Genomic DNA, 18,355 nt, shown 5'->3' with positions numbered 1-18,355 from the left:
GGAAAACTTTAGAGTAAACAAAAATAAAGATGATTTTTGATAATCAGATCTCAGTGACAAGAAAAAAACTGCCCAACTTGACAAATTACAATGAATGTATTGACAAACTTTAGCACAATTTCCATCAGATAATACACATACCACAGAACCTAATGAATGCTAGAATGATTTTCTGCGCATTTTCTTTTGTCTAATCAATGGTATTTAATCTCCTGAAATGGGTTTCTTCATCTTTAGCTAAAAATTCAAGGATGGAGCAATGGAGTCTCCTCCTTCAGCAGTTCAGGATGAGAGATCTATAAATAGCAATGCCGTGTTCACTGCCGCAGCAGGCTGAGAAAATAATTGCAGCTTCCACGAGGCAAGGAGCAACCAGACGGTAGGATGCTGCAGTGTTAATAATAGAGATTATATAGAAAAATATAGATCTAATAGATAACAGTTTCTTTATATAGCAGATATGATTGCATGTTTAAATCAGTAGTATTGTTCAAATATGTCTTTTCATTCCTTTTGCAGCATCCCATCATTAGCAGCTATGGCAGGTTTGTCGATTATGACTATTTTGCTTGTTATATTCTTCTGTGTATCTTTTTAAAGAATTGTGCCACTCATTATATTTCCACAGATGCAAAATTTAAGGCAAACTTCCTCGCCAAGCATAATGAGTGCAGGAAGAAACATGGGGTCCCTGCTGTAACCATTAGTCAAGACTTGTGCAGCTCTGCACAGGCCTGGGCTGACCACTTGTTGTCTACTAAAGCTTTACAGCACAGCAAAACCAACAATGGAGAGAATCTTTATTATTTCCGAAGCTCTGCACCAAAAGCGCTTACAGGCAAGTCAAAACATTTATATCAGAGTATGTGTTAAATTGGAAACTGCTGTCCTATCTTATAGCTAATCCTCTATCTATCTATCTATCTATCTATCTATCTATCTATCTATCTATCTATCTATCTATCTATCTATCTATCTATCTATCTATCTATCTATCTATATTTGTGCTGGAAATACATAGACATCAACGAAATAATGAAAAAACGTAAAATTTGTTGTAAAACATAGAAGACCGAGCATCTAAATAATCAGAAGTACTTATTGTAAAGAAAAGGCTTTCCTGCACTGCAGTAAACAGTAATTAAGGCACTTACAAGCAGACACAGATGTGTCTGGGCTGTTTACAACAGGGTGTGTTGTTGCTTTTGGCCACAAAGTTTTTGACGCCAAAGGAATTACATTTGTAATGCATTTGTCTGTTTATCAAACGAAAATTCTTAGAAAACCTAGCATTCTCGTTTCTACAATGCTGACATGATAATTCAGGTAATTACTAAATAGTTATCATAAGAATTATATTTCTTTTAATAGAAATTGTAAGGTCTGTAATAAGTCTATATTTATAATGTTACCTTCTGTTGCTTAATTTTGGTGCACGTTATGTCAAGTAAACTGTAATGGTATTTTTCTGGTGGAAATCATTAGAATTTCTGAGATGGTTTCTATTATTTTGGGGATTTCTTTCATTTCCCGAAAAAAGCTAAATACATTAAAAAAATGTATGTTCTCATGCAGTCAAATGCATTTTTTTTCTGTATGATCTCTGCTTATTTTTTGTCTGATGATTTAAATTCGATTTGAAATAAATTACATTTTATAACTTAACACTGCCCACAATTCACACCTCGAGTGATTAATCACCTGACCAAACTAATAAGCACAGACCAACACTCTAGAATCAACTGAGTTAAATAGATATACAAATTTAGAATCCTACCTTACCAGAAGAGAGTAGATTCAAGATAGAGCTAAAGCACACTGTTATTCGTTACTGTACTAAAGTAAATGTTATTCGTTACTGTACTAAAGTAGATTTAAATGGAAGTATTTCCATTTGGGGAGACTTTTACTGTAACTTCACTACATTTCAAAGTCAATATCTTACTTTTTACTCAACTACATTGTGCGAAATCAGTAGTTCCTTTTTTATTATTTATTTATTAAATTATGTCAAATGCATTTTCTTTCTGTATGATCTCTGCTTATTTTTTGTCTGATGAGTTAAATTCGATTTAAAATAAATTACATTTTCAAACTATTGTTATTTTTTCACAAATTAGGTGAGGAGCCCGTGGACAGCTGGTACAGTGAGATTAAAGACTATAATTTCAGTAAACCTGGATTTCAGTCAAACACAGGTATCACTAATATTGGGGGAAAACTGAAATTGTTGTAGAAGAACAAAAAAAAAAATTCAATACAAAACTGTATGTAGTGCTTACATTGATACTGGATTCACTGTCTTTTACAGGACACTTCACCCAGGTTGTATGGAAAGCAACCACTGAAATTGGAGTGGGCTTGGCCACTGATGGAAAAACTGTCTTTGTGGTCGGTCAGTACAAACCTGCTGGAAACATATCCAATCCAGGATACTTTCAGGACAATGTTTTGCCTGCAGGTAACCACAAACACCAGTTTATTCTTTAATTTCTTGGTTTTTATTATTAAGAAACAAAATATGTTGGTAATACACTAAATGTCTTTCAAGCAACACAATGTATTTATAAATATATAGTTTAAGATATTGTGTAACCTTAAAAAATATCATATTTCTAATCTTAATTTTTCTTCATTTTCACAGGGAAGTAAAACATATGTGTGGTGAAACCTTTAAAACCAAACTGATATGCATTTCTTTTAAAGCATGTTATGTTCACAGAAGCATTTGTGATGTATTGCAATTAAATGACTTCTGATATTTTAAAGCATAATATGATTGGTTATTGGGGCATAATGTACATGTATAATGGGTTATCTGCTTGCTCATCAGGGATAAATGCACAGCATTCACCTTGACTGTTGATTTCTGTAAAGCTGCTTTGAGACAATGTGTGTTGTGAAAAGCGCTATAGAAATAAACTTGAATTGACGTTATAACAAATTATGACATTCTATTGTAATCAAATAAATAAAATAAAGTACATTGATTTTTTGTCTTGTCTTCCTGTGTATTACTGTGGCAAGGAACAACCATAAAATGATTCAGTAATGGAACAAATTTTGAGAACATTTTGAGAAAAAAGAAATTGTGAATAATAAAAAGATTATATAAATAAAGTATGTGATGTAACTTCTTCTACTTCTTCTTCTTCTTCTTTCGGCTTCTCCCATTAGGGGTCGCCACAGCAGATCATCCTTCTCCATACCCCCCCTGTCCTCTACATCTGCCTCTTTCACCCCAACCACATGCATGTCTTGCCTCACCACATCCATAACCTCCTCTTTGGTCTTCCTCTTTTCCTCCTTCCTGGTGGCTTCATCCTCAACATTCTCCTACCGATATACCCCATGTCCCTCTTCTGCACATGTCCAAGCCATCTCAATCTCGCCTCCCTCACCTTGTCTCCAAAACGTCCTACATGCACTGTCCCTCTAATAAATTAGTTTCTAATCCTGTCTATCCTTGTCACTCCCAACGAAAACCTCAACATCTTCAGCTCTGCTACCCCCAGCTCCACCTCCTGTCTTTTACTCAATGCCACTGTCTCTAAACCATACAGCATCGCAGGTCTCACCACAGTCCTATAAACTTTCCCTTTCACTCTTGCGGATATTCTTCTTTCACAAATCACTCCTGCTATCCCTCTTCTCCACCCACTCCCCCCTGCCTGCACTCTTTTCTTTACTTCTCTAACACACTCTCCATTACTTTGCACTGTTGACCCCAGGTACCTGAACTCCTCCACCTTCTCCACCTCTTCTCTCTGCAACCGCACCACTCCACTGCCCTCCCTCTCATTCACACACATGAACTCTGTCTTACTCCTACTGACTTTCATTCCCCTTCTCTCCAGCATGTACCTCCACCTCTCCAGGCTCTTCTCAACCTGCTCTCTACTCTCACCACAAATCACAATATCATCCGCAAACATCATAGTCTACGGAGACTCCTGTTTGACCTCGTCCGTCAACCTGTACATCACCACTGCAAACAAAAAAAGGCTCAGAGCCGATTTTTGATGCAGTCCAACCTTCACCTTGAACCAGTCTTTCGTTCCTACTGCACACTTCACTGCTATCACACTGTCCTCATACATGTCCTGCACCACCCTCACATACTTCTCTGACACACCAGACTTCCTCATACAATACCACAACTCCTTTCTTGGCACCCTGTCGTACGCTTTCTCTAAATCCACAAACACACAATGCAACTCCTTCTGACCTTCTCTATACTTCTCCTTCAACATTCTCAAAGCAAATAAGGCATCTGTGGTGCTCTTCCTCGGCATAAAACCATACTGTTGCTTACAGATGGTCACCTCTTCTCTCAGCCTGGCTTCCACTACTCTTTCCCATAACTTCATGGTGTGACTGATCAACTTAATTCCCCTGTAGTTACTGCAGGTCTGCACATCTCTCTTGTTCTTAAAGATCGGTACCAGCACACTCCTTCTCCATTCCTCAGGCGCCCTCTCACCTTCCGAAATCCTGTTAAACAATCTTGTTAAAAACTCCACTGCTATCTCTGCTAAACATCTCCATGCTTCTACCGGTATGTCATCTGGTCCAACCGACTTTCCACTCTTCATCCTCTTAATCGCTGCTCTCACTTCCCCCCTACTAATCCTATCCACTTGCTCCTTCACCATCTCCACACCATCCGAACTTCTCTCTCTGTCATTTTCCTCGTTCATCAGCTGTTTAAAATACTCCCTCCATCTTCTCAACACACTCTCCTCACTAGTCAACACATTTCCATCTCCATCCTTTATTGCTCTAACTTGTAGCACATCCTTCCCAGCTCGGTCTCTCTGCCTGGCCAATCTGTACAAATCCTTTTCTCCCCCCTTAGTGTCCAACCTCTCATAAAGCTTTCGCCACATACCTCTTTACCTGCTGCCGCATCTCCTTGTACTTCTGTCTACTTTTCTCATCACTCTGTCGATCCCAATTCTGTTTTGCCATCCTCTTTCTCCTTATGCTTTCCTGCACTTCCTCATTCCACCAACATGTCTCTTTGTTTTCTTTCTATTTCCAGATGTCACACCAAGTACCTTTCTAGTTGTCTTCCTTATCACTTCTGCAGTAGTTTCCCAATCATCCAGCACCTCTTCACCACCACCAAGCTCCTGTCAGATGTCTTCCCTGAATCTTTCACTACAGTCTTCGTCGTTGAGTTTTCACCATTTTATTCTTCTTTCAGTCCTCACTCTCCTCCTCTTCTTCTTCACCTCCAAAAGCATCCTACAGACCACCATGCGATGCTGTTTAGCTACACTGTCCCCTGCCAACACCTTACAGTCTCCAATCTCCTTCAGGTTGCAACTCCTACACAGAACATAGTCCACCTGTGTGCACCTTCCTCCACTCCTATACGTCACCCTTGATCCTCCTTCTTTTTAAAATAAGTGTTCACCACTGCCATTTTCCACTTTTCCACTGCCCCTTCACTTTTTTTAATTTTGTTGTGCTGCAGCCTGATACTACAGTCATTCAAATGTATTATTATTCTACATTCAGTACCTTATAATGACAAAGTAAAGATTGAATACTAGAAATGTACATTTTTTAATGCAAGAAAACTATTACAAGTATTCAGACCCTTTGCAATAACAATTTAAAATTAGCTCAGTTGCCTCTTATTTCTCTTGATCATTGCTACGATGATTTTACACCGTGATAAGAGTCCATCTGTGGAAAAGTTTATGGTTTAAACATGGTTAGGGAAGGCACACACCTCTCTATAGAAAGCCTTACCACTGACATGTATTTTAGAGCAAAAAACAAGCCAGAGCTCAAAAGGAACTGCCTGCAGAACTTAGAGACAGGATTGTTGCAAGGCACAGATCTGGGGAAGGCTACATAAAAATCTGCTGCACTCACTGAAAATTCCAAATAGCACAGTGGCCTCAAGAATTAGAATCAGGTTTATTGGCCAAGTGTGTTCAAACACTCAAGTAATTTGGTTCCAGCTGTTGTTGACTTTCAAAAATACAGACATAAATAATACTATACATTTAGCTTATACTATACAAGACAAAAACAGACTATATGAGACAAAACACACAATATGAGACAATACAGACAATACAGACAATATAGACAATACAAGAATTAAATAGAACACAATATACAGAGCAGATCAGTAATGTACACAAAGTGTTAGAGTGCACTAGCACAAGTGAAAGAAGTATGGCACAACTAGGACTTAAGAGTTGGTCACACAACCAACCCAAGCAATCGGGGGAGAAGGGCCTTATTCAGACAAAGTTCCAGAAGGGCAACCATCACTGCTGCCCTCCACCAAACAGGACTTTATGGCAGAAAAAAAACGGAAGCATAACCCATAGAAGCCCGTTTGAACTTTGCCAACAGGCACCTGAAGGACTCTCAGACTGTGTGTAACAAGATTTTCTGGTCTGATCAACCCAAGAGTGAACTGTTTGGCCTCAATTCTAACCTTTATATCGGGAGGAAATCAGACACCGCTCATCACTTGCCTACAATCATCCTAAAAGTAAACTGCTGTGGGGGTGGTTTTCTGCAGCAAGGATTTGGCAACTGGTCAGAGTTGAGGGAAAGCTGAATGGAGCAAAATATAGAGATATTCTGAATACAAAACATTTCCACAACTTTTCGTTCTGGACTTTGGTCCGAGCTGAAGGTTCAAATTCCTACATGCCAAGAACCCTAAGCACACAGCAAAGACAACACATGAGTGGCTTAGGGACAATTCTGAGAAATTCCTAGATTTAAATAAATAAAAAAAAATTCTTTTCAGTTTGTCTTCATGGAGTACTGAGTGTAGAAAAAATAAATCAATGCGAACGAATGAAGAATCAGGGGCTGCAACATAAAATTAACAAAAAAAAGTGAAGAGGGTCTAAAATCTTTCTTAATGCACTGTATATTTCCTACACATTTAGCCAGTCAGAGTGAACGCTTGTAAGGGGAAAAACTCCCAGAGACAACAGGACAAAGAAACCTTGGGAGAAACCACATTACAAAGGGAATCTCATCCGTCTCTGTGTGACACCCGATAGTTTGAATATTAAGCCGTTTTTCTTTTCTTTCCGTGCAATTTAAAGTCGGATAGTGCCAAATTGCGTCAAAAGGGATCTAAGTATAAGTATCAAATGTTCATAAAAAGTTAATTACATCTTAGCAGCATCAAGCGTGAAATGTTATGCAGTTAAAATAAATACCAAAGATCTTTATCTTTTTCAATTTCCTGGTAGTTTTGTTTACAAGGGTTCCAGAGAAATCGATGAAAGTATATATACATATACACTTCCTTTACAAGGAGAAAGATGATTATCAACGATTATTTTTTTTTTGTGCATGTTTCTATGTCCTGTTAACTGATATTACAAAGACCAAGCAGGTAAGTCTCCGCCTTCAACAAATTACAAAGAGAATTATATAAATATGTAGGTTGTGTACTTTGCTTCAATAGGTTGAGGGAAAAGAAACAGGCAACCACCAGGAGGAATAGAGAAAAGCCAAGGTAAGGTGCAACTCTATAAATATAAATCATTTTAAAAATACTTAGCACGTGTAAAATAAGATTGTATGCATTAATAAATCAGTTTTTTTTTTTTTTTGCAACATTACATTATTAGCAGCTATGGCAGGTTAGTCATTTTTTATTAATTTTTTTATTTATAATTTTTTTTATTTAGTTTTTATTTCTTTTAATCAGTCATCTATATTACCTTTAATAAACCATTTGTATTGTTGTAAACTATTCCATTAATCCAAGACACTGATTTTCATTCTTCTTCTTTTATTCACAGATGAAAGTTTTAAGGCAAAGTTCCTCGACAAGCATAATGAGTACAGAAAAAAGCATGGAGTCCCTCCTGTGACGTTTAGTCAAGATTTATGCACCACCGCACAGACTTGGGCTGACCACATGCTGTCCATTAAAACTCTGAAGCACAGTGATACGAATGATGGAGAGAATGTCTATTATTGCCAGAGCTCTGTTAAAACGGCACTTGTAGGCAAGTCAAGACACAAGAATATGAACAATATGAAATGGCTCATCCTGACATTTTAGACTAAAAGTGTGCATTTTATGTCTGAATTAAAATTGAATTGTAGTTCATTTTCAGGCTAAAATGAAGAGAAGTAAATCAGGCGAATTGTAGATACAGTGCTCACAAAAGTGAATGCTTTACACGATAGAAAAAAAATACCAAACAAATCATGTTCTCATAATAATTCTGTATAAATTCTCCATTCAAAGGATTATTATAGATTTGATTTTTGTGATTTATATTAATGCATATAGCAGTAAAGAAGAAGATAGCATGTAGTTAGAAATGTGCTTTAAATATAAAACTAACTTTCTTCCTATATTAGGAGAAGAGCCTGTAACCGACTGGTACAACGAGATTAAAGATTATGATTTCAGTAAGCCTGGTGATCAACCTGGCACAGGTAAAGCTGAATTTTGAAATATTGAAAAAATTGAAAAATTGATGAATTATTGTATGTAAAAAAAAATAAGGACAAATCCAAATAAATAGATATTAGATTTATCACCCATTGTGTTTGTTATTGTTGCAGGACATTTCACCCAGGTTGTATGGAAAGCAACCACTGAAATTGGAGTGGGCTTGGCCACTGATGGACATACTTCCTTTGTGGTTGGTCAGTACAAACCTGCTGGAAATATAATCAATCCAGGATACTATGAGGAAAATGTTTTGCCTGCAGGTAATTCTGAAAACCCATTTTTTTATTGGAAAACCTATGATGTTGCTATGAAATCAGTTGCTAATCACAATAAAAGTAATGACAGAGAAGTCTTTCTATTTATTTATCTTTATTCAGCAGAGGACGGGGAGTAAGCTGGTGAAACAACTCAAAAACAGAGCTGTGGATGTCTGTGTATTGTAAAACACTGCAAAAGTTGACTTTAATTTAGTCAGATAATACTAATATTCCAAAGACTTTTATAATTAAAGTTTGTAATTCTTGCATTAACGATGAATTGTTATCAAAAATAAATATATTGTGTCCTAATCGATACAAATAAAGTAAATCAACCTGTATTTCTATTATTCCTTGTTATCCTTGTATTCTTCAGAAGTAAAACAATATCAATGAATTTGGTCCCATACATTACTCATTTATCCATCTGAAAACACAAAACCAAATCCAACACCAAAACTGAAATGAAGTGATAAGACAAGGTGGCAATCTGACAGCAGAGAAAAGCTACAAAGACAGATGTGTTTAAACCAATACATTAGCTGTTGAGTTTAAAAATAGGAACACACTTTTTTATGAAAAAAAAACTCTTTGATTTCTTTGAAGTTGTGTGTGGTCTAGTCTTAAAATGCAAATATTGCATTGAATATCCAAATTTTAATGACATGATTTTACTATGGTGATCTTTTAAAAGACACCTTATTAAATAGCAGCAGGGTTATTTCTTATACTTACTGGGCTTTAAAATCTGTACCACATCTTGCAAAAAAAAAACCACACAAAGTTTAAATGATCTGTATTTGTTCAGAGAATTGTTCTGAATTTTCTAATGTCTCAATACTACCATTTTACTTAGAGTTTATTCAATAAATCCTTAGACAACCTTGCCTGAATTAAAAAGATTTAATATAATTATCACTCGTCAAACTCACAGCAGTGTGTTGCCTTTACCTACAGATTAGATTTTTTCTATACAAATACATCAGTTGTATTGTTTTATAGTAGTAGAATAAGGTTGATTTCCCAACAGGTAGTTCATACTACAGCCATCTGCTGCCTGCTGGAGGTTAAGAATTAAACGTTAGAATACAATTATAGCCAGTCCACTATTAAAAAAACACAAGGTTGCTAATTCAAACTGCTAATGAGTAAAAACAAGTCTAAATGATTTTTTTGTCCCTAGTGCCTTCTGTAAATGCATATGTTAAAACAATGCAAAGCAAATACATTTGATAATTATTCAATCAGGAATGATGAGAACAGTTTGTGATTCCACATATCTGTATATGTGACTAAAGATTTTCTCTAACAATGCTAAACCAAAGCTAGCTTAATTCAAAATCAAAAATTCAAACTCAAATTTTATTTGTCACATACGCATTCATACAGAACACAATAACAAAATGATTTTTGTTTTACTGTCCAAAATCTAAAGGGTCGCAAATCATGAAAATAATTTCAATACATCAATCTTCAACCTGCCCCATAAAAAAAGATTTGGCCTATTTTCTGGGCCAAAGTAAGTGATTGTTCTAGATGGCTTCTAGTTTTTCCACATGCAGTCTGACCTTTCCATGTATTGCATGCTATCAATATTTTAGTACCAGTTGGTGTGCCATTTTAAGGTCCAAATTAAGGTCCAGAACTGCAGCAAAAATGACTACAGTCGTACAGTTGTATCTCTGAACTACGTAGGCCATTAGATACTGAAAAATCACCACAGCCTTTTTGAGACAAAAAAAGCATTAATATAAACTGGAACAAACCAAAAGAGAGGGTGCTAAAAGCAATTAGAGGTCTTGTTGACACTCTTGAATGAGCTATTATATGCATCCTGTGTGAGTGATAAATAAAGTTGTTCCAAGAAAGGCATTAATCCTGGGCATTATTTTGTAATAAAAAAAAAAAATGTGTATTTCAACATTGGGATCATTAAAATCAGACCCCACTACTCGTTCTAAAAGGAGATTGATTTGCAAATGTTTAATGGTCTAGACCTCTTCCTGTAAAGCTCTCTATACAATGCAGATGTGGTCATTTTCACTAGCACCGGTCTGCCTATAAAGTCTCTCCTCTGTTCCGGCACCTCGGTGGTCAAATGACCTTCCCCTTAATGTCTCAACTTGAGACCTTAACAGTCTTAAAACGACAACTAAAGTCATATCTGTACTTCTTTTCCCACTAAAGATTTTAGACTGATAGTATTTTATTCCATGTCAAAATAAACCAGTATTTGTATTTATTGATAGTGACATCAAAGCTGTTTTGTAAGTTGCTCTGAATAAGGGATCTACCAAATGCCAGAAGTGTAAATGTGAATGCAGCTTTAAACCATTGTAGAAACTTCACACATAGCAAAACAGCTTGTTCAGCTCCACTGGATATGCCAAGCATCTGAGATCTAATGATTGTACTTTACCGTCTAAAAATACTTTTTCAAATATTGAGCTGTAGAACAAGGCTTTTGGTTGTTTACTAACAGGTACCACCATTCCATATTAGAAAGGGAAAAGATATTTTAAAGTAGAATTGCATTAGGCAACCCACTTGCCTGTCTCACACATACTAGTTGCATATTAACCACTCATCATGATATCATATAGATGTTACTCCTTATTTATTGCTTAAGATCAGAAGGCTTTAGATGGTGAAGGCTTGGAGTTGTGTTTGAGGTCAGATTTAGTGTTTTCTTTTTCTCTTAAAATTGTGACTCAGTTTTATTAATTATATCTGACTACAATGTTTTTAAACATCTATGCATTTGTATTACAGTGAAAGTTTATCCTTCAATTATAATAATGTAAAATCTCTCAATTTATGCTGTGAGACACAGTATAAAGCATTATCAACCATAAATATTAATTAAAAAATGTAGTCAAATGTGTTTGTTTTTTAGTTCATAATTAAATAAAAAAATAACTTTCACAATCTAAGGTGCAAATGTGTCACAAATATCTCATCTAACATCTTAAATATTGAAGAAAAACCTTTACTGTGGTCAAATGATGGCATCATTCGAAAAGCATTTTCATCTCACTCTGAGATACCAAGTCATAATTTCATAAAGCATTCTTAGTCTTAGCGCTGTAATTCACCAATTCTCAACAATTTCTTTCAAGCAACACAGCAGGTATACAACTAAATATATGTGTGCAATGAGATCCAAGGGCAAAAGTACAAAATAGATAACTAAATATTTTTGCTTGTATTGAAAACCAAGTGCAAAAGTACAAGAAAAACACAATGAAACACAACGCAATGTGAATAGACGGAGAAACAACAACCATAACATGTACAAGGGTCCAACAATGCACCCATCATGAACAGTCGTAATACTGCACAAGTGCTAATTACAAGACGATGTGCTCCAGGTGCAGAAAGTCCCGTGACAACAAACCGACAAACCTGACAACACTTTTTAGAGGTAGAGATTTACATTCACTTTATTACAACTGAGCACTTGAGGTTTTAAGGGTCTTATAAAGAAGACTAAAGAAGTGCTTGGATCTAAACTATGACTTAACTACTGAGCTATCACTGCCCATCTTTATTCAATTTTTAAAAACACCCAGGTTTTTCCTAAAAAACGAGAACACAGAATTATGATCTTTTCATGGAGATATGTGATCGCTTTAAATCTTTTATTAGATCTTGTATAAATGAAATCTCCAGGAAATGTAAAGTAGTCTTATTTTACATTCACAAATAAAAGCCTAGACTCCAAAACGAATCCAAACTAATGAATGTGTGCATGAGATAAACTGTATGTGTTTACATGACACCTAGAAAGCAATTAAATGCAAAATGGGATCCTTTTATTCGAATTGAAAAGTTGTTTTATAGCTCAGGCATCAACATTATTAGAAGTGCATTATAAAAGATTTTCTTAAGTTGCAGTGAGCAGTAATTCCAGTATTTACAGGCAGGGCCAGATGTGCCTGGGGTGTTTACAACAGGGTGTGTTGTTGCTTCTGACCACAAGGTTTTTGGCACCAAGGAATATCTATGGAAACCATACAGCAAATAACATTTCTGTTTTGTAGTAGTGACCGCATACGTTGTGGTGTACATCCTTTCCTTATGCACTATGTGGAATAGATACATTTATGAGAAAGAAATTGTGTTGGGGTTGTGGTCGCAATTAAAGGAAGGAATATAAAAAAAAATCTTGAACACTCCAAACACAAGGCAACAAACCCAACCTAGTTACTCTGGGAATACAAAACACTGACTCGGAAACTTTTGACCTTTTAGCATTTGCTAATAGATTCCAGTTTTCCTGTCATTGCTCTGAACACTTCATTGTATGTATTTGTGAAACGCTTTATGACCTAAAAGACAAGTCGTGGCAAACAAATGCAGCATGGTCTATAAATCTATTATCTATACCATTGCAAATATCTTAAAAATGATACAATTGGCAACTTGTATCTGTGAATCTCACCATAGATTTATCATACATTACAGTGCATTTTGATTAGAGTGTAAGCAAAGACTTCACAAGACTACTGATACATGCCTTAATCCCCTGGTGGTCCCCTGGTGGTCTAGTGGTTAGGATGCTGCGCTCTCACCGCTGTGGCCCGGGTTCAAACCCTGGTCAGGGAACCAACCCCAGCCACTCTTAGTGCCGGTCCCAAGCCCGGATAAATGGGGAGGGTTGCGTTAGGAAGGGCATCCTGCGTAAAAACATGTGCCAAATCAAACATGCGGATTATATATATATATATATATATATATATATATATATATATATATATATATATATATATATATATATAATTATTAGTAGATGCTTTATACTTTTGTTATTTAAAAAGTGACCAATAATTTGTGATCAATATTTTACATGTATATTTGTTTCTACTTTGTGCCAACTGAATTACATAACATCATATGTTTTCAATTGCATCATATTGCATTGAATCGCATTGTGTTGAACAACATGGAAATCGGATCGCAGTAGTAATAGTAGCATCGTAATAGGGGTGAATCATATCGCAGCGCATTGGTAGCTGCTTCATATGTATCTTTAACATATCGTATTGTTGGATATGCATCGAAATGCAAATCGCACCGTCCTTAGTTAACTAATAAATAAATAATCTTTCTCTTTCGCTCTCTCCCTTTCTCTCTGAAGATCAGCTCAGCTCAGTCCACCAGGTGCTGCAATGTTTTTTTCCCTTCTCTCTCTCTCTCTCTCTCTCTCTCTCTCTCTCTCTCTCTCTTTCTTTTGTTCTCTTTCTGTCAAGCTACACATGCTCCTGAGACCACTGATCATGTCCCCTTTTACCCCTTTTGCCTTACTTCTGGATGGAGTTATCATCAATTGGAAACCACTTGCTCCTGCAGAGAATGTTCTTCACATGGACAGCATAAAGATCCATGAGATTACTGTGGATGATAAAATGTAGAAAAGATAAATTGGGATTTGGATTGTAATAAATTGTAACATTTTTGGTGCTGAAGCATTCAGACCAGATTGTGTAAGTTACTTACCTCAAGCAATTAAACTTACACAAAGATACTTTACCTTTACCAACTCTCACACACACACACACACACACACACACACACACACACACACACACACACACACACACACACACACACACACACACACACTCTCTCTCTCTCTCTCTCTCTCTCTCTCTCTCTCTCTCTCTCTCACACACACACACACACACACATACACACATGCACACAGTGCTGTTAAATCTCCAAATGTATACAGTATAAAAGTTTAATTTCATTCATAACATGGACAAAGTCTCTATCCTTTATTTCATATTTTAATTTTCATTGTCACTGTGCTACTGTGCTTATTTGTACTGTATTATGTTTATTTCTGTACATTGTTTCATTTAATTGTGTACTTTAACGTAATTTGGCCTCGACACAAAGACACAAATAATTTTGCACTTAAGTCCCCATCAGTTAACATTGATATAATGATGATAAAACTACAACAATGATGCAATGGAAATTTGATTTCCCCTGGATAAGGATGGGTTCCCTTTTGGCCTGGTTTCACTCAAGTTACTGGCTCTTTAATTAGTGCTAAATTTATAGGAGTAAATTTATGAATTTCAAATGTATTCTTAATCTACAACCCTAATTCCCTAATCAAATTGGGACATTGTGTAAAATGTAAATGAAAACAGAATGAAATGATTTGCAAATCTTATAAATCCATATTCTATTCGCAATAGAAAATTAAAAACAAATCAAATGTTTAAACTAAGTAAATGTGCCATTTCAAGGGGAAAAAATAAGGTCATTTTTAATTTGATGGCTGTAAGAAAAGTTGCGATGGGGCAACAAATGTCTGAAAAAGTAAGTGTTATTAAAATTAAACAGTTGGAGCAACATTTTGCAATTAATTAGGTTAATTGACAACAGATCAGTAAGATGATTGGTTATAAATAGTGTATCTTAGAAAAGCAGAGTCTCTCAGAAGAGAAGATGGGCAGAGCATCACCAATCTGTGAAAGACTGTCAACTTTTTTAAGACCTGTTGCAGCCATCAAATTCTAATTTACCTTAAAATAAAGTTTATATTCTCAGTTTAAACATTTAATATGTTTGTTATTGTGAATAGAATATGGATTTATAAAATTAGCAAATCATTGCATTCTATTTTTATTTACATTTTGCATAGTGGGGTTGCATTTATTTCTTCAAAAACACACAAAATGTATTTAACTGAATTGAATTGATTCTAAACAAGTGTATATACAGTAAAAGGCCACAGGATCCCACTACTGTTCCTGGAGTTCTCCATATACAATATCAGAATTTTCTTTGCTCCCTTCTCAAAATAAATAACATCTATTCCTGAGATTAAATCAATGTGTAAAAGCAGGTAAAACACTTCAATTGCAGGACAGAGAGTACTTCAGGACTGTGTGAACCCTGAAACCCTGTTAGGGGACTCCTGCATTATTGAGTCGTTTCTCCAGACATTTACAGAAAATGAACTTCAATCTTATAGTCATTCATGAAAAAAATATAGTGATGTCATAAATATTAAATATGTTTGATATTTATTGCTCAGAATTGCATCATAAATGACTGAGAAAAAAATGGTACCAAAAACAGCTCGACTGTCTAAAATATATCTAAATATAGAAATACAGTGGAACCCTGTTGTACGAGCATAATTCGTTCTTGAAAATTGCTCGTGTGTCCATTTGCTCGTACGTTCGAACTAATTTTCCCCATAGGAATGAATGTAAAAGTGATTTAATCCGTTCCGAGATCTCATCCGATCGCTTATTTCTGCACTTAATTAGTATTTGTAGCCTATTTTTCAAAACAAATACACCGCAAATGACCGTAATATAAACATAATTTAACACTTACTCGTGCGATTGTGGTTGATTGCGAGTGTGAGACGCGCACCACGCTCATAACCTTCTCGGTTTCCATGGTAATTCTATTTATTTTCGTTTTCACAGCACCATCACTGATTTTGTTGGGAGACATTTTTCAAGATTTCTAGTGAAATAAAAATATAAAACTAAAAAATGTTACTGTGGGAGAGCGTATGAATACGGGAGCCACTTTTATTTGTTTTGTTTTTTGTGTCGGTCTGCTTAGTGCCCCACGCAGCACGTCCCTGTCCTCTACATCTGCCTCTTTCAAACCAACTACCTGCATGTCTTTCCACATCCATAAACCTTCTTTTTGGCCTTCCTCTTTTCCTCCTTCCTGGCAGCTCCATCCTCAGCATTCTCATACTGATATACCCTATGTCCCTCCTCTGCACATGTCCAAACCATCTCAATCTCGCCTCCCTCACCTTGTCTCCAAAACGTCCTACATGTGCTGTCCCTCTAATAAACTCATTTCTGATCCTGTCCATCCTTGTCACTCCAAATAAAAATCTCATGTTCAAAATAGCTACCTCCATCTCCACCTCCAGTCTTTTGTTAGTGACACTGTCGCTAAACCATACAACATCGCAGGTCTCACCACAGTTCTATAAACATTTCTTTGCTGATACTCTTCTCATCCCTCACATACTTCTCTGACACACCTGACTTCCTCATACTATATCAAAACTCCTCTCTCGGCACCCTGTCGTACGCTTTCTCTAACTCTAACATTCTCAAAGCAAATAATGCGTCTGTGGTGCTCTTCTTTGGCATGAAACAATACTGTTGCTCACAGATGGTCACCTCTTCTCTCAGTCTGGCTTCCACTACTCTTTCCCATAACTTCATGGTGTGACTGATCAACTTAATTCCCCTGTAGTTACTGCAGGTCTGCACATCTCCCTTATGCTTAAAGATCGGTACCAGCTCACTCTTTCTCCATTCCTCAGGCATCCTCTCACCTTCCAGAATCTTGTTGAAGAATCTGGTTAAAAACTCCACTGCCGGTATGTCATCTGGTCCAACCGACTTTCCACTCTTCATCCTATTAATCACTGCTCTCACTTCCTAATCCCATCCACTTCCTGCTTTAACATCTCCACATCATAACCTTCACGCTCTCTGATTTTTTTCATTCATCAGCTTCTCAAAATACTCCCTCCACCTTCTCAACACACTCTCCTCACGAATCAACACATTTCCATCTCCATCCTTTATTGCTCTAACTTGCAGCACATCCTCCCCAGCTCGGTCCCTCTGCCAGGCCAAAATCCATAAATCCTTTTCTCCTTCCTTAGTGTCCAACTTCTCATACAGCTCCTCATATGCCTTTTCCTTGGCTTTCGGCACATCCCTCTTTACCTGCTGCCGCATCTCCTTGTACTCCTGCATTTCTTTTCACTCTGTCAATCCCAATTCACCAACCTCTTTCTCCTTATGCACTACCTCATTCCACCACCATCTTGTTCTTTTTTAGTCCTCACTCTCCTCCTCTTCTTCTTTACCTCCAAAACCATCCCACAGACCACCATCCAATGCTGTCTAGCTACACTGTCCCCTGCCAACACCTTACAGTCTTCAATGTTCTTCAGGTTGCATCTCCTACATAGAACATATTCCACCTGGGTGCACCTTCCTCCACTCTTATACGTCACCCTATTATCATCCTTCTTCTTAAAATACGTATTTACCACTGCCATTTCCATCCTTTTAGCAAAATCTACCACCATCTGCCCTTCCACATTCCTCTCTTTAAGGCCATACCTACCCATCACCTCCTCATCACCTCTGTTCCCTTCACCTACATGCCAACATTCTCCTCCATCTCACAAACCACTTGTGGAGCATAGGCACTGATGACATTTATCATCACCCATTCAACTTCCAGCTTCACGTTCATCACCCTATTAGAAACTCTCTTCACCTCCACTACACTCTTACTGTACTCTTTCTTCAGGATCACCCCTACACCATTTCTCTTTCCAACCACACCATGATAGAACAGTTTAATCGCACCTCCAATGTTCCTGGCCTTACTCCCTTTCCACTTGTTCTCCTGAACACACAACATATCTACCTTTCTCCTCTCCATCATATCAGCTACCTCTCTCCCTTTACCCGTCATAGTATCAACATTTAAAGTACCAACCCGAACCTCCACTCTCCTCCACTTTTCCTTTTCCTGCCATCTCTGTAGATGTCTTCCTTCTCTTCTACTCCTCTTTCGGCCAACAGTAGCCCAATTTCCA

At 36.8% G+C, this 18,355-nt stretch overlaps 1 protein-coding gene across 1 annotated transcript; it reads left to right on the top strand.

Moving 5' to 3' along the window:
- The first annotated feature begins 264 nt into the window (after nt 1-264).
- LOC124392642 (protein PRY1-like) lies at nt 265-9,058 on the top strand. Its single transcript, XM_046859804.1, has 11 exons — nt 265-379; nt 520-545; nt 629-838; nt 2,121-2,198; nt 2,312-2,461; nt 7,466-7,513; nt 7,632-7,640; nt 7,803-8,012; nt 8,374-8,451; nt 8,581-8,730; nt 8,848-9,058. Exons 1-11 carry the CDS (start codon nt 309-311, stop codon nt 8,862-8,864), a joined length of 1,047 nt encoding a protein of 348 aa, XP_046715760.1. The 5' UTR covers nt 265-308; the 3' UTR covers nt 8,865-9,058.
- Nucleotides 9,059-18,355: the final 9,297 nt, after the last annotated feature.

Source organism: Silurus meridionalis, chromosome 10 (assembly GCF_014805685.1).
Source record: "Silurus meridionalis isolate SWU-2019-XX chromosome 10, ASM1480568v1, whole genome shotgun sequence".
NCBI lineage: Eukaryota > Metazoa > Chordata > Actinopteri > Siluriformes > Siluridae > Silurus > Silurus meridionalis.
The sequence above is the reverse complement of the archived record's forward strand: the minus strand, read 5'-3'. Positions and strand labels throughout refer to the sequence as shown.